The 13,867-nt window shown below is 41.0% G+C and overlaps 3 protein-coding genes across 3 annotated transcripts in view; 2 read left to right on the top strand and 1 right to left on the bottom strand.

Moving 5' to 3' along the window:
• LOC139812624 (peroxisomal leader peptide-processing protease-like) overlaps positions 1 to 5,884 on the top strand; it is a 61,432-nt gene extending 55,548 nt beyond the window's left edge. The window contains exons 2-7 of the mRNA XM_071777597.1: positions 955 to 1,648; positions 2,269 to 2,441; positions 2,521 to 2,633; positions 2,930 to 3,113; positions 4,137 to 4,421; positions 4,739 to 5,884. Of these exons, the coding sequence (XP_071633698.1) occupies positions 969 to 1,648; positions 2,269 to 2,441; positions 2,521 to 2,633; positions 2,930 to 3,113; positions 4,137 to 4,421; positions 4,739 to 4,827 (1,524 nt within the window). The 5' untranslated portion in view covers positions 955 to 968 and the 3' untranslated portion in view covers positions 4,828 to 5,884. The remainder of the gene's footprint in view (positions 1 to 954; positions 1,649 to 2,268; positions 2,442 to 2,520; positions 2,634 to 2,929; positions 3,114 to 4,136; positions 4,422 to 4,738) is intronic.
• A 2,204-nt stretch (positions 5,885 to 8,088) lies between these two features.
• Positions 8,089 to 11,412, bottom strand: LOC139812623 (uncharacterized). Its single transcript, XM_071777596.1, has 7 exons — positions 11,268 to 11,412; positions 10,529 to 10,732; positions 10,153 to 10,448; positions 9,870 to 10,066; positions 9,727 to 9,787; positions 9,463 to 9,649; positions 8,089 to 9,378 (listed from the first exon to the last, which is right to left on the bottom strand). The coding sequence occupies exons 2-7, from the start codon at positions 10,675 to 10,677 to the stop codon at positions 8,298 to 8,300; spliced, it is 1,971 nt and encodes a 656-aa protein (XP_071633697.1). The 5' UTR covers positions 10,678 to 10,732; positions 11,268 to 11,412; the 3' UTR covers positions 8,089 to 8,297.
• Positions 11,413 to 11,662: 250 nt separating this feature from the next.
• On the top strand, positions 11,663 to 13,839 carry Ufsp1 (UFM1 specific peptidase 1). Its single transcript, XM_071777598.1, has 4 exons — positions 11,663 to 11,801; positions 12,417 to 12,577; positions 12,659 to 12,829; positions 13,359 to 13,839. The coding sequence occupies exons 2-4, from the start codon at positions 12,431 to 12,433 to the stop codon at positions 13,716 to 13,718; spliced, it is 678 nt and encodes a 225-aa protein (XP_071633699.1). The 5' UTR covers positions 11,663 to 11,801; positions 12,417 to 12,430; the 3' UTR covers positions 13,719 to 13,839.
• The last annotated feature ends 28 nt before the right edge of the window (positions 13,840 to 13,867 follow it).

Genomic DNA, 13,867 nt, shown 5'->3' with positions numbered 1-13,867 from the left:
AACGACGCAGATGTACAAGTCATTCCTGACTCCGCCGCTCCTCTCCTCAACTCCTGATCTCGTTCTTTTTGGTTCACCGCGCACGATGGTGACTCACGATTACGCGACGGTACAGCCGTGTTCTTTTCCTTTTTTTTTCTATCCTTTTTCTCCCTCCATCGTCGGCCCTTTTTATCGAGCTATAGCACCGCGATTTCACGGTGCCGTGCTCGCGACAATTAACCCTTTCACCGTTGAATTGCGCGACGAATGTGGCAGCTGTGCTCCCTGCGAGAGTATCCCCGATGTTTGATCGCTCGAGATATCTCTGTATTGCAAAACGCGCTGTTAAGTACTTAGGCTGTAACAGGTGCGACAGCCGTGTCCTGATCGGGTACACAGAAAAAGATCCGAAGTTTATTTAACGGGATAATGAGTTCTAAAAATCGATGAGATCACCAAAATTTTATTTGCGAGGCAAAGAGAGACAAAATTGTAAATTTTATATTTAAATGTAGATACGTACACATATGTGTGTACATTTTATATGTGCTCATCTTATAATATGTATATTTGGAAATGTTGCATTAATTTTGTACCATTAAAAAAAGATTAGAAAATATCATCTTATATATACTCTTGCACTGTTAAATATTAAATTAAAGGATAAAATTTAAATCGAGTGAATTAAATAACATTTTGTTACTTTTGACTACCATGCGTCACTACCGTGAAATTTTATTAGTTTAAAATAGTATTATTTTAACTCCATTGTTTTAGTTAAATTAACGACATATTGAATAAGAGTAGTGGCGACCTATAAGAATGATTAAAAATGAAATTTTTAATCAAATAAGTATAATTTAACAGTGTAGAGAGTATGTTAAAAGTAAATTAATGTATCCTATCTTCGTTCTTTAGATGTGTCCGTTTTTTTCCATAAATTAAAAAGCTGTGACTTCTTTCTATGTACAGCATTATTGAGAAGGATGGGCCCTCCAAGCAGCGCACTTGTACTCCACTCATCGATCGACAAAGATCCATCGACGTCGCCGCAGGGATGCTCCGGCATTTCGATCTCAACAGATTGGATATTGACTCACGGCGCCGCATTGGGCCCGATCATCGACAAGTCCCCCGCGATATCGAGCTTCGTCATGAATATGGTACCGGGAGAACTCACGACAGTGCCGAGAGAACTCGCGAGCGAATTGAAATTTCGGATCTATCGCGATCTAGAGACCGACGATCTCCGATCGAGCTCAATTAAGGAACATCACGGCGAGATTGTAGCTGCCTGGAGGTGTTCGCTGCTGAAGAAAACCTTCGACGAGTTCTTCAAAACGTGGAACTTTCCTAAATCATCCGAGTTTGATCGATTGCTGCGGTCGGTTTTCTTGCTCATCCGCATCTACGATCCCGAGCCAATCGTGGAAACGTCGGTCGAACAAGCCCTGTCTTGTCTGCTGGACCAAGCTCCGCGAAATCTTATCCGCGGATCGTCCGTGGAAATCGAGTCGACGCCCTTCGGCAATCCCGTATTCATTGATTCGATCGCGTGCGGTGTTATCAGTAATGTCGTCGGCGACGGAGACTGCGTTATCATGACGGACGCGTACGCATTCCCCGGCGGCGAGGGTGGTCCCGTATATGTCATCCCGTCAAACGGGTAGGTAATTATAATGACTCTTAGAATTCATTGCGTTTATGTGGAAATTCTCTTCGCTCGGCGCGAAAGTCTCTTGAATGATCTTCTATTATTCGATAGAGTAATAGAGAGCCTTAATCTGAGAACAGGTGCCTGGGGTGCAGGTATTTACATCCTAATATCGAAAAGATAAAGCTCACGTTACGTTAATTTTAATGTGTTTCTTTGGTTTTTAATTTTTTTTAAATTTATTTTTACTTTTCTCAGAAAATGTTAAGTAAATCTATATACATACCTCTTTCAAATACTAATAAATTAAAGAACAATTAAAAATATGCAGTAATTAATAACAACGACTTTTAATTGGGATGTAAAAATTACAGGTGACTATTTTAAAAAATCAGACACCTGTTCCCGGGTTAAAGAAATTGTTTCCACCTTATTTAAATTCAAATTTAAATAATTAATTATTTATTAATGTAGTCACAAAAAATGTACAGAATTTTTCGATAATTTTAAAACCTAAGTTCTTTCTTCTTTCTTAAGATGAGTTTGATAAAAATTACCTATCGATAATGTACTCCGTGGCTCGTCATTTCATCATATTTTGAATCGTTGAATATGAGTGTTATTTTTTTTAGCAAACGCAGAGTTATCAGCGGGATGGTGATCGCGCCGTTGAGCTGGTGTCGCGGAGAATGGGTGGACTACACTTTCGCCGCCAATCTTGCGCCGTGTGTGCTCAACATTTTACGGAAGAGGAATTCTCCTTGTTCTCCGATCATAGATCGCGAGTATTATGAAGATACAGATGGTTCGTTAATGAATGTTATTTTCTGTTATTATCTGTTACGTCCACACATGCAAAATATTTTTATTATTTCTTTTTATAGTGGTGTTAGATAAAGGCGTCGTGCTTGTTAGATGTGGAATTAATTGGGGTACAGGCGTCCTCGTGCATAAGAATACTGGTACATTCCTCACGTGCTCACACGTCGTCGCGGAGGTAATACTCTTTTTAAGAAATATTATTGAAGAAATATAATGCAGAGAGAGAGAGAGAGATAATAATAACAGTATTTGCACGAAAGTAAAAAGATAGAAAATACGAAGTACATTTTAGCACGTAATATAAAAATATTGAATTTATTCTGTGCGATAAACTCGGCGTGTGGCAATATATTATATTATCGGATTATCAGCGGATTGTCAATGTATTGCCGGAATATTATCGGAAACGGTAAACTTTTTATACGTGACAATATATTATGGCAAATTGTAACTCAAGATGAATTCTGACAGGCGCCAGAAAGGGAGATATCGATCGTAATGAGGCCGGACAAGCCCAATTTACGTGTCCGGGCAAGACTGGTGTACAGAACACCGAAGAATCAACCCTATGACGTCGCTGTATTGAGGGTGAACCCGCAACACATGGATCCCTCGGTGAGATCTATACGGTTGTCCCATGCTCCAATTTTAAAGGGTAAGTACTTGGCGTTGGCGATTTTTTTTTATTTCATCGAAAGGCAGTTGGAAGCGACACGTTAATAATCCCAACCGCTTCAAATTGTTACCATTTGAACCGACAGGTATATTGTAGCTTATTCTCGTGGCTTTTCTCGTAATAGAAGGAAATTAGCGGTATATCCAGCAGCGTGTTAAGCGGTTTCCTAGCGCCTTAACGCCAGGGACATTGACCTTCTTCCATCGGGACAGAAATAGCGTATAATTGTGAAAAATTGGGTCAATTGATGATCGTTGGGGATGAAATTGATATTTGGCCTCCTTCTTCTAACTTGGAAACCAACCATAAGTCATTCCATTTACTTGATCGCAATAAAAGTCTATTATCATCGTTCCATAAGAGCTTTATTGAGCACGTTACGCGAGCAGTGACGCAGAATTTTCAAAAACACCCGCTTTGCGAGCGAAGACGGATTTAATATCCAAATTATTGTCTCGTCATAAATTAAAGCAATCATTTAAAGAAGCTGATGATTTCATTGGCAATCTCTTCGGTTCCATGATTTCTCAATTATTAATTTAAGCGAAACACTTTTCGTTTAAAGTATTACAACGTCCAAACTTTAATTGATAAACAAGCGCGTATAAAAATAATTAAGTCAATTAAAACGAATCATACAGGCATCATGTGTATCATAATTTATGCGTTAACTCTGCGTTACTAATTGTAAGGCGAAAACATCTAGCACGATTACTGAGATGGGATTTATTAGACCTAAGCGAATCTAAGATCTTAAATCATAATAAAATAAAATTTTTAGACCATTTCAAATTAAATTTGAACCCAAATTATACCAATAAAATTATCAAAATTATTTATAACTTTTTTTCATTAAACAGAGCAATTGTGAAAATAACACATTCTTATAATAACTAGAGTTTGTCACCCCCTTAGTAATACCTAAAATTAAATCGCATTAAACTGTAGCATTCCAAATACTTGATTAATCTGATCTAACAAGTGCAAAATCTCGTGTGCTAGGTGAACTGGTGGTCTCCGTGGGATTTCCGTTCTCCTCCTCCATTCGGCCGACCGTCAGCGGTGGCGTGGTCTCCAAGTCGATGAACTGCGCACTCCTGACGACCTGTTGTGCCCAGAGCGGTACCAGCGGCGGACCGATCGTCAGTCGAACGACCGGTGACATGCTGGGAATGGTTGTGTGCAACGTGCTCTCCTCGGACGGTACCGTGCTCTACCCGCGGATGAGCTTGGCGGTGCCGGCCGCCACGCTGAGCGGGCCCCTGCGGGAATACTTGCGCACTGATAGTCAGTAAACAAATCTAAATTGACCCTGACGATCTAACGACTATACAATTTGGACGAAATGGACTGTAAGCCTCCCGTGCTGCAGAAACAGGCGAACGCTACGAAAGTTGTGCGTTCAAGCGGATTTTTTTTATCTTTTCTGCAAAACCCAATCGTATAACAAATAATCGTGTTATACTTAGGATCAATTAAGACTGTGACATTATTTCCTTTAACTTTTACGGACGTTCCACCGCGGAGACTACACGAACGGCAAAATGCACGAAAACAGTTGATGAAAAGCTGATTTATCTTTCTCTTTTGTCTTTTCCTTGCAGATCCCGATGTGCTCCGAGATTTCACGTGCAACGACGCGGTAGTGCACAAGATTTGGAACTTCCACCCTTTCCTGCCAGCTAAACTGTGAAAAGAAGGACGCGAGATAAACCTCTACAGCATAATCCAAGCTCTAGGTCTGACCAATTAATGGAAGACTCTTTGCTATTCAATCCGCGGTTTTTGTATTGCGATTCTGTACATCGCGGATAAACATATCGGACCGTTTGTATTGCGGAACGTTTGTCTCTGAGTCACGCTGGACCTGCCGATTTCAGGCTCGAGCATAATCTCGCGTCGAATCTCGTTGAATAACGTACGCCATTGACCGAGTTTAATGCAAAGAGAAAGTTTTTCGTGACGTCAAATGCGGCGATCAGCGCGCAAAGCGACACGAGTCAACGATCCCTCGGTACACGTTGAAGACTTTTGCATGAATAATATTCACATCGTCGCATCTAGAATCTTCGAACGATGCTCGATGCTGGTGTACCTTGCGAGAGCTGCGTTTATATTAAAAAGAAGAAGACACGATTCCAACAACATTCCTTTTCAGATTTGCATACATCATGAAGCTATTTGTAAAACACTATTACGCGAATTTTATTTTTACCATGGTGGAAGATGATTTTTACACTCGTTTTGTCATCTAACAAAAGCTCGCACAATGGAGATTTATATTTCTCTGTTGAGGATAATTTATATTAGTTAATTATATAATTAATTTGCTTTAGTACTAGCTAATTATATTTAATCATTATCTAATTTATATTAGCCATCATGATAAATTGAGGGGCCGGATAAGATTTTCAGGAAATTAAATTGAATTGTCATTCATGTTTATTTTACTTTTTTTAAAATTAGGTATAGCTATACGACGCGGTCACAATATATTGCCTTATACACTGCACTCGATGCTTACAAAAGAATCACACGGTCAGACGACGCAGGTAACGTTCGTGGAGAGTGCAGGGTGACGGGATAGTCGGAGATGGTAAAAAGCAATTGCAATTGACAGAGAGACTCATTGTGTAACATCGTTCCACGCACACCGTTCCGTATATACAAATTCGAACGAATTTACGCTAGAAAATAAGTTACGTTGTATATCACTATTAATTTTGCTCCTTCCTGGATTCCCTCTCTCCTTTAATTTTAACGTAGGAAAACGGAGGAATCTACGTTACAACCTCATGAACGCGTCTTCGAGAATGACGATAGCGGACGCTAATTTCATATTCCTTTTTATCTGTTATTTTCCCTCCTCTTTCCCTGTGCGAGACGAACGTCCAGGTGAAAAACGCGGGCAGCGCATAGGAGCAAGTATCCTAAAACCTGCCAGTTGTACGAATTTAATTACGATACGGAGATACGTATTATATTGATAAATATATATTATATATATTATATATATAATATATGTATATATTAAGATATATAAATAGTACGATCCTTTACACTAGAATTACATATCATGTATATACATCATGGATGGAGTCTTCGTAATTATTGGAGCATTTGAAGAGTTTTTTCTTTCCTTAAGTCTAAAAATTATCTCCGCGCGACGTTTAACTTTAATGACTCCTATTGTCCCTTAATCGATCTAATGATTTTTCGATGCAAAAGTAAGAAAATAGCGAGTGTCCGGCTTGTCGTCCGCGCGCCGCTTCGCCGCGTAACGAGGACTTTCGAGCGATACGACGACGTCCACTTTGGACGGAGAAACGATAAGCAAGTTTCAGAAGTTATAAATCTAAGTGTTTTGTCCGCCTTACTAGGATCCACGGCCGGCACACCAACTTGCAGTTCTCGATACAAAACAATAGCATTTATCGACGGGGATGATACGTCGTGATGATGATCGCACCGTGCGTATAGGGCATTCTAAAAGTCGCATGTATTAACTACGTTAGTCTAAGGCATTCAGAAGTGAATTTGTCTTTAATTACTATTTTTTACTGATTTTATGTCTGGATAAAAAATACATGTGAAATGAGGATGAAGAGTGTCACGGTAAATGAATCTGCGATCGGGAGGAAGTATGCGAATCCTAGAATGACCTACGTCTTGTACTTACTTCGAGATAAAAATGCGCAACATTGCCGAAAAGAATATTCTATTTTCACGTGCACAGTAAAAATTCACTTGAGATTCCAAAGTCTATCTAAGTACAAAACTAATGTGAATTAAAATATGCTACCTCTAATCATCTTTCCGAGAATTCGCTCTAAATGAAGCAAACTAAAGCTAAACTAGAGATTCCGAGTTTTGCGAGATTTCTTCCAGCGTTTCGTGATCACAATTTGGGCATCAGCGCCAACTATCACATGGAGACCAAAAAGCATCTGTATTTTTATCCGTAAATTACGCGGCCCTAAAAATACTTGAGGGCGACTAGAATCCTTCCGTTGACTTACAACAATCGTACCTCACTCCAAATCCCAAACTTCTTTCGCATAACACGCTTTTTTTCGGAAAAAAGTAACAAATTTCTCATTTAGAGAGGATCTCACGAAGCTCTTAGCAAAATTGCAATTTGATCGTCGAGTAACTCGTACTCAGGCTCGTTCTGTTATTTTTATAGCGCACCCCCGAATCGATATGAGCGATACGGCTCATTGTTGGTAACCATTCGGCGGATTCGGCGTTTCTTGACTGTCTATACTGTAACCGGTAATACTATCTGGGCTTTGAAGAGACGCCGCGTAGAGCGGGTTGATTGGCGTAGCGTTCGTGTCGAACTGGGTCGAGTCATAAACACTGTGATTCTGTAAAGAGAAAAAAATGAACATTTTCCGCTTTGCATTTATCAAGGCAGATCCCTAATCAGTCAATCGATTAATTAATTAAGAGACTCCTCCTTCCTCTTTCCTCCTTCAGTGCAACCATATTGAATTACGATGTCGGAAGCGAGAAGTCATGTGATCTTTTTTCTATATGAAGTAAAATTCGCGCATTTATCGTCTCCGACGTCATTATTTCATATGAGTGCCAGGAGAGAACAGAAGCTTTAAAGACGTTATTGTGAAGCTAACGTAACGATCATTATATTCCTGCGTAATATGCGAAAGCGTTTATACAGAGAATCGCAAAAAATACATAGATGCTGATAAATTCTGCGATAATCCAGCCAGAAGCACTTCGAAATAACTAAACATCGAATTACGCGCGTACTATTGCAACATCGAAGCATATTGGTGCAAACAGTGTACATTGCACGCGTAACAATAACAAAATATCACTTGAAAACATTTACGAGAGATTCCATTCGTAAAAAAGGCAGCAGAGTGATATCGTTGCCGAGGGAGAGATTGCCCGAAGTTATAGTTGTAAATAAATGAAACCAAGTGCATTGACTACAATATGTTTAATTGCACGACCATTTCTAAACATGCTATGTATGTACAGTTAGATGAAGCTCTCGAATGGTACCTCACCATACGCGTCATAATGCATAATATAGTGATTAATAAGTAACAAAATCAACGTAAAACCTAAAAGATTATCTACGATATGTACAGATACAGTGAGCCGTCTGCGATATACATATAAATAAGCTATTTACAAAGATTCAGTTTGCGTATACAAATCTGAATCTGGGAAGGAATCGGGATTTGCGTCACTCTTTTTATGTTTCACAAATTTCGGGGATGTTATGGATAATAAATAATCGCTTAAGCCACCTGACTCTCCTTCTTGCGAATCATTCTTGCTCTTCCTGCTCGCGCTGGTAAAGGAAGTTGCTCTAGGAAGTAATTGCTGCGTGACGTTTGAAGGGTCAGATAAATCAGGCGACATATCGTCCGAGAAAGTTTTAAAAATCTCGGTGCCGAAACGCGTCGTTAAATGACTCGGATCCACGCTAGCGGCACCGTCTTCGACTAAATTGTCAGTGTCAGTTGTCTTTAGAGATTCTTGGGGATCTTCCGTTTCGATTTCGCGCGTCCCGCTTTCCAGGATGGACTGTAAGGTATTCTCTAACGCTGGAGCTTGAGATATCTCCGAGGAACCATCATGTCGGTGTGAAATATTCTCAATCACGGCCGCGTGATCTACGGTTGTTTTATGCGATATACTCTCTAAACTACTTTTCCTCGTTTGAGAATATAGATTAATTTTGCTGTCAATTGTGTTTGGCTTGTAAAAGAAGTTACTAGCGGTATCGGTCGAGAGAAATAAATTTGAGATGCTACCGGGACTGCCGTACGTAACAGGAACGGGTTTTCGCGTCGGACTGGAGAGCCTTAGGTCTGGTACACTCTTTTGGATAGCAGCGGACTTAGTTAAGGGGTAATCAGCCACCTCCGAGATGCTTTTTTGTGCGTTGGGATCTCTACCAAAGCTTCCAATACCGGATGTCGAGCAATATGGCTTAACTGGTGAACCGAAAGTGCTTGAGTCATTATTTTTGGGATCTTTAGCGGATGTTAAGGAATAAAGTGAAGCTCCCCGTCTGGAGGATTTCAGTGCCTGGGAATCATATAGCGGTATGTGAATAGACGGAGTATGGACCTGATAGATGTAATCGCTGTCGGTTTTCAAGGATGAAAAACTCTGTTGGTGCGGTAACGACACAGTGTCTTCGTCCATCGCGTCGTCCACTTGCGCTTTGTAAGAGAACATTATCGAAGGTTGCGAGACCCTAAGACAGAACAATTTCCAAAATGTATTCGCGCGTGACAGGACGATTGTTCGAGTTGCATATTGCTAAGCAGCAGTAACTTACCCGAAGAATTCCGACAGGAATGTATGGTAAACCAAAGGGGTAAAAAGGGTTAAATAAACCGCTGCAGTGAAGTCTACGATGCATAATCCTACCGGATTTTGCGTGTAATTTAAAAAGCCTGCGCCAATCGACTGTACTAGGTCCAACGTCGCTAGCATACCGGCGTAAACATAAAAGCTTTTCCGTGCTGCAACAGAAAGCGTATCACGTAAAAATCGCAATCAGCGATGAAGCATCGTAATCTATGTGATAACGACTACTTACTAGGAAGTGCTAGGCGGTCCCGCAACCGTGTCCATGGCAGTATTAATATGAAGAGATATATCTAAAAACAACACAGCGATGTACTCTCAGTGATCATGTATCGATCTTCACTGGTAAGGAAACAATACCGTGCATAAGCGTACCGTTGTGAAAACTAGACTGCTGCAAAACCAAAACATCATACCGCCGTGACCGAATACGTAAAAGTCGCGGCTGGGAATATGAAATGTGTCGTCCGGCAGGACCAGCTCCAGTGTTCCTTGGGTGATCGTGAACGCCAGCGCTATGAGGGATGTAGCGAGTAATACTCTACGAATACTGGAGCGGCTGTCCAAATGACCTGAAAGACAGACAACAAGATTCGTGATGTGTTAGCAAAAAAAAATACATATCACCTTTCTTCTTTCTCTCGTGAACGTCACTCACCAAACGCTAGACCAAATATAACTACGCTCATCTCGGTGGAGAGTAGAAAAAATCTCACTGTGACCCATAGGACCTTGTCGGCCTTGCCACCGACCGTCGCCGCCGCGTTCACCGTCATCGACACGACGCATCGCACCACTGATATAACTACATTACAAATGACCAGACCGTAAAACGCTAAAAATATCGGACTACTCGTTGCGCGTAACTTAAGCCTCGCTCTGTTGAACCGCATCGCGATGAACAGGAGAAACAGGAGATTCGGCACCAGGATGATGACGTCCCATATGCGCACTCTGTGGAACAAAGAATATGACGGATCATCATCTGGTAGATCGGGATCGTTCTGGTCGCGCGGCGATCGCGGCGATCTTACCTAGAGTCCTTGATCTCCTTGTACAGGATGAGCTTGCAGAAATGCTCCTCGTCGTCCATCGCCGTGCTCGCATTGGGGATCATAGTACTGCTCAGGTCATACGTGTGCAGCCAACTTTCAGACACCTCCTCCCTCTCAGCGCCGTACATTTCCTACCTTCTCAAGCGTTGCGCTCGGAATTCGGATCCTCCTCCTATAGTTTCACTGACGAGGGGGGAGAACAAGGAAACGTCAAAACAATGACGATTACGGTATAGCTCGTCCGATAAGACCATAAGATGTTCGGACAGAAACGGCCGACGACTCGCGTAACTCGGACAAACACGCGGTTTCTAAACGTCGCGTTACCTCAAGCGACCCGCAGCTGACGCGAGAAAGGGAGAGAAAATATCGCGGGGGAGCACTAAAACAAAGCCAGGGTTGCGCGACCAACATAACCTAAAAGAAACGTTCTCGAATTCGCTGGCATCCTCGGTGATTTCGATCGCGCGACGGGCGCGGAAAGCGACGGGATCGCGATCGAGGGGTTCGCGGGGCCTCTCCTGGGCGACGGCACGAGTCTCGCGGTCGATACCAGGGGGAAAGAAATCGATAAATAGCTGGCTATTGTGTAGCTGTCAAACTGATCGCTCGATTCGCGCTCGGCGCGACGATGGACAACAACGGGGACGTAACGCGTTAACCCGTGCCGTAACCGACTTGGCTAATTAGATGAGACGGCCGCCGTTAATCGACTTACCGAGCACGAGGACGTCGCTCTCATTTTCTCCCTGGGAAACGGCGCGTTCGTTCCAGCCAGCCGAGGCAAACACTCGGTGCGTGACGGACGACGGACTCGCGTTCGCGTACCTCGCGATTCTCCTTTTCCGCCTTTCCCGTCTGCTCCGCTCTTTCTCTCTCGCTCTTGCTCCCTCTCCCGCTCGTCTCTACCTTTTGTGCTTTGACTCTCTCTCTCTCTTCCTTTCGTATGTTTGCTCAGCTTGCTGTCTCCCTTCCTCTATCGTTCCACGCTTTCAATGCAATCGGCGTTGCGTTACGAGATGCCACTGATGCCAGTGGCCAGTGGCCATTCTACCGATCGGTGCTCAGCGCTCGGTCCTCGTCGTCGTTAATTAATCTCGACGTTAATCTCCGGAACGAGCGGAATATTCACTCGCGGATATCGAGAGCTCGAGCGCGAAACCTCCGTCTCCGCATTCCCGATTAAATCCCACGTAGAGTCACGCGACGCCGAAGCGGAGCCAAGCGGAGCATCGTTCCGACGTGTTGACAGGTGACGCCACGATCCGCTCATCGCTGATTAATTAATAAATTAACGGCTGCCCCGTTCGGCCGTTTTCAGCGTGCTTTTGTTTTCGTGAGAGCGAACGAGAAAATGATTGCTTCATTCGAGTTTAGAATCTCGTTTGTTGAATTTTCTCAGTTTTTGACGTTTGAATAGGTTAGGTTGGCGTTTGGGTGCTTGAAGTTAGGTGATATGTTCATCAGCAGGAAATGCAAATCTGCTTGTAACATAACTGATGTTTATAATAAACGGTTTATAACAAATTCTATCGTTTCGAATATGAATTTTATAACCCTATAATTATATAAATAATTATAATTTTTACAAATTTATTTTAATTGCATTATTATAACATTAATAAATTTTGAAATTATAAAGTATAAAAATAAAATATGCATTTATAAAGTTCTAATTTATATAGAGGAAATTATATCTGTTAAATAATTTCGAACTATTAACAATTTATAATATAAGTTTTATAGTTTGAAAATTATATAAATTTATAACTCTATAATCTATAAAATCTCAATTATTAAGTTCATGCCAATAACTGTATCAGTATAACTATATTTTTACTTTTAATTAAATATTTGACTTATTTAGACTTTTTTAACGACATGGAAAAGATGACCGTCAATTATTCTGGCAATTTATTGAAAAACGTTCACGTAAATTTAGCCCTACCATCAGATAACGGCGAAACATTTTTGGTGCAAGGAGATTACGAGTACTGGCACTATGGTTGCGACGGTTTTAACGACAGGGTGATTAATTAATTAGGATAATTATAATTAAAATTTTCATGCGTCTTATAAATCATCAAAATAAATACGATTTACATTTAGGGCTGGGGGTGCGGATATAGGACACTGCAAACCATCTGTTCGTGGATCATAAGTAATGAGAACTTAGAAAAAACTGTCCCAAGCATTAGTGAAATACAAGAGACCCTTGTCGCAGTGGAGGATAAAGATAGAACGTTTTTTGGGTCGAGAGAATGGATAGGAAGTTTTGAAGTAAGCTTTTGTTAATTCTCTTAAAAGGACGTTCTCTCGTCCTTATACTAGAGAAAATCGATCTTCTTAGGATTTTCTTGAAACTGTGAATATACGTTAATTTAGGTGTGCTTTATGCGTGGTAAAATTTCAGTACCTCTTCCGGTATAAAAAATAAAGATACTGAGCCTCCAAGTTTCAAAAAAAATTTTTAAATTTAATTTTTTTTAGTTTTGGGATTTTTTTCTTATAGAACTCGACGAGAGGAGCAACTTTGGTCCTCTTGGCCAACCTCATATCTCTTACCGTTTGGCCTGGAAAACCTTTTTATTAGTAAAAGTTGAAACTTTTAGGCTCAGTATCTTGATTTTTTATACCGGAAGAGATACTGAAATTTATACCACGCATAAAGCACACCTAAATTAACGTATATTCACAGTTTCAAGAAAATCCTAAGAAAATCGATTTTCTCTAGTATAAGGACGAGAGAACGTCCTTAACACCGGGTTTTTTGAATAAGAAGATCTGAGATGTTTCGAATATTTTGTAGGTGTCCATTGTTATAAACCAACTTTACGACGCTCTTAGCAAAATAATTCACGTCTCGAGTGGAAAGGGATTGATCGATCAAGTGGATAATATTAAAAGACATTTAGAACAATTTGGCAGTCCGATTATGATGGGTGGAGACAGGGACTGCTCCAGCAAATGTGTAGTAGGATTACACGTTGGAAACAAAGGTGTATACCTGTTAATCGTAGATCCACACTTCGTCGGGAAAGCGAAAAATGCGGAACATTTAATTAAAGATCGATGGGCAAAGTGGCAAAACCTGGATGACTTCGTCGACAGCTCGTTTTACAATCTGTGTTTACCGCAGCTCAAGTATCGCGGACTGGCCGATAAATAAGATTAAATAGATTATTTATACGAAATAACGATGTAACCATATCCGCAGGAAACCGTGTAATTTTATATAATGCTGATATTCGAAATTTGATCGACATAAATATTAAAAAATTGAACACGAACCCGACGTTGTCTGTTCTTTCTTCTCCC

Source organism: Temnothorax longispinosus, chromosome 5 (assembly GCF_030848805.1).
Source record: "Temnothorax longispinosus isolate EJ_2023e chromosome 5, Tlon_JGU_v1, whole genome shotgun sequence".
Lineage (NCBI taxonomy): Eukaryota > Metazoa > Arthropoda > Insecta > Hymenoptera > Formicidae > Temnothorax > Temnothorax longispinosus.
Note: the sequence above shows the minus strand (reverse complement) of the source record. Positions and strands in the feature narration are given on the sequence as shown.

Coding starts and splice junctions, on each gene's coding strand:
- LOC139812623 (XM_071777596.1), bottom strand. CDS start 10,677: ATGTACGGCGCTGAGAGGGAGGAGGTGTCTGAAAGTTGGCTGCACACG. Junction 10,067..10,152: donor TATATTTGGTCTAGCGTTTG/GTGAGTGACGTT, acceptor TCTGTCTTTCAG/GTCATTTGGACAGCCGCTCC. Junction 9,650..9,726: donor GGACCGCCTAGCACTTCCTA/GTAAGTAGTCGT, acceptor TTTCTGTTGCAG/CACGGAAAAGCTTTTATGTT.
- Ufsp1 (XM_071777598.1), top strand. CDS start 12,431: ATGGAAAAGATGACCGTCAATTATTCTGGCAATTTATTGAAAAACGTT. Junction 12,578..12,658: donor GCGACGGTTTTAACGACAGG/GTGATTAATTAA, acceptor ATTTACATTTAG/GGCTGGGGGTGCGGATATAG. Junction 12,830..13,358: donor AATGGATAGGAAGTTTTGAA/GTAAGCTTTTGT, acceptor AATATTTTGTAG/GTGTCCATTGTTATAAACCA.